General features: G+C 39.6%; 1 protein-coding gene across 1 annotated transcript; it reads right to left on the bottom strand.

Annotated features, from left to right (window-relative positions):
* Window positions 1–439: 439 nt before the first annotated feature.
* LOC140872408 (uncharacterized) lies at window positions 440–1,477 on the bottom strand. Its single transcript, XM_073275203.1, has 3 exons — window positions 1,150–1,477; window positions 752–939; window positions 440–670 (listed from the first exon to the last, which is right to left on the bottom strand). Exons 1-3 carry the CDS (start codon window positions 1,475–1,477, stop codon window positions 440–442), a joined length of 747 nt encoding a protein of 248 aa, XP_073131304.1.
* Between the last annotated feature and the right edge of the window lie 352 nt (window positions 1,478–1,829).

Here is a 1,829-nt window from a genome sequence, read left to right as displayed (position 1 = left end):
CTAAGTGAAAACAACTCACTTGCATCTCATAACTCAAAGCGAGTAAATCAAATTAGGCTCTACGAATAAAGAAATGAGTGCCAATCAATATCGATTGAGGTAGAATAAAAAAACCCCACAATCTATATTAAGCAACTCAAGAATCATATCTCTAGTCTGATTTAATAACTTCAGCATAATCGAAAGGAAAAAGGCTCAACTGTACTAATTTTCCTCTCTTTATCTATATTACTCAAATAAAAAGAATCTTAATTCTAGAACCCAGACTATAAAATCTCCATTCAACTGTCATTTCTGGTCTGATTCTGTCTACTTTCTGAAAACAGTCTACAGTTTCACTGTACTAGTTAACTCATCAATATCTATATTAAAAGAAACATAAATAGATATCTCATTTACCACAAAATCATGCTCAATCTTATTGCCATCAAATTGTAATTCACATCCTCTGACGAAGCTCACAAATAAGGCAATGATATAGCAAATACAAAAGCAAAGGCTCAACAGGAAAAGCATGTAATGCAACAAATTTCTCAGCTATAAATGTATGCGATGCACCAGTGTCAATCAACACATAAGCAGGATAACCAGAGATAACACAGTTAACTACAATCACGTTATCAGGTGCAGCTTGAGCCTGATCCTCTGTAAGTGCAAAGACTCTTCCTTCCTGTCTAGAAGGTTGGCTTACACTCTAGCTCTCTCACTGTCTACTCTGTTTTGGTCTACTCGGAGGATAGAAGTAATGTACAGAAGCAACTTTCCTATCAGAAGAAGTTACACCATGTGATGTGTAAGATCGACATGTTGGAAATACTCTAGCATAGTTTCCTGGCCGATTGCAAAGATTACAGTTCCCAGTAACTCCCTTGCACTCGTCACTGGAGTGTCTTCCCCCACACTTATTGCAAAACCATCTGGAATACCCTGAGCTCTGGCCTGAACCAAATTGTAGTGAATCACCAGAACTAGATAAACTTCTTCCAGTCCTCTTGAACTGCTTACCGTTAGGCTTAAAATGATTTGTGCTACTGCTACCACTACCACCTCATTCATACTTTCTTTGCTGCTGTGGAAGTTGGGACTGAGATTTTGGTTGTGGCTATGGTACAAGTTGAGGCATGAACGAAGTTCCCCTATGAATGATACCATCTTCTGCTCCCTTGGCTTTATTCAGGGCATCTACAAAATTATTAGGTCGCCCAGCATTTACCAAGGTGATGATATCGAGATTCAGACCATTGATGAACTGGTCAGCTTTTGCTTCCTCATCATTAGCAATATGAGGTGCAAATCGGAGTAATGTCGAGACCTTAGCCACGTAATCTTCAATATTCATATTGCCCTGTTGCAAAGTAGCAAAATCCGCTCCCTTGTCTTTCCTATATGACATAGGAAAGAAACGCTGGTAAAATTCAGTTTTAAACACAGTCCAGGTAATAGCAGTACCTCGATTTTCCAAAGCTTTCTTGGTCATGATCCACCAACTTTTAGCCACATCATGAAGTTGATGAACAATCAATCGGATTCAGCAGTCATCAGAGTAATCAAGTGAGTCAAACAGTTGCTCAATATCGTCGTGCCAATTTTCACACACCACAAAATCCTCAGTACCTTTCAAAGTTGGTGGCTTGAATGACTGAATCCGTTTCAGCAGTACTTCCATTGGAGTAGGAGTTGTATTCATAGGATCAGCAGCTGTACTTACTTGCTCAGTCGGAGGTCCCGGTGGAATATTATGCGCTCTTTGAAGTGGCACTTGCTCAATCAAAGGTACTTCTCTTACTGGTGGAACCTGTGGAACATTACGACCACTTCGAAGAGGCATA

The sequence above is a fragment of the Henckelia pumila genome, unplaced genomic scaffold, assembly GCF_033568475.1.
Source record: "Henckelia pumila isolate YLH828 unplaced genomic scaffold, ASM3356847v2 CTG_461:::fragment_4:::debris, whole genome shotgun sequence".
NCBI lineage: Eukaryota > Viridiplantae > Streptophyta > Magnoliopsida > Lamiales > Gesneriaceae > Henckelia > Henckelia pumila.
This window is presented reverse-complemented; position numbering and strand designations above follow the sequence as displayed.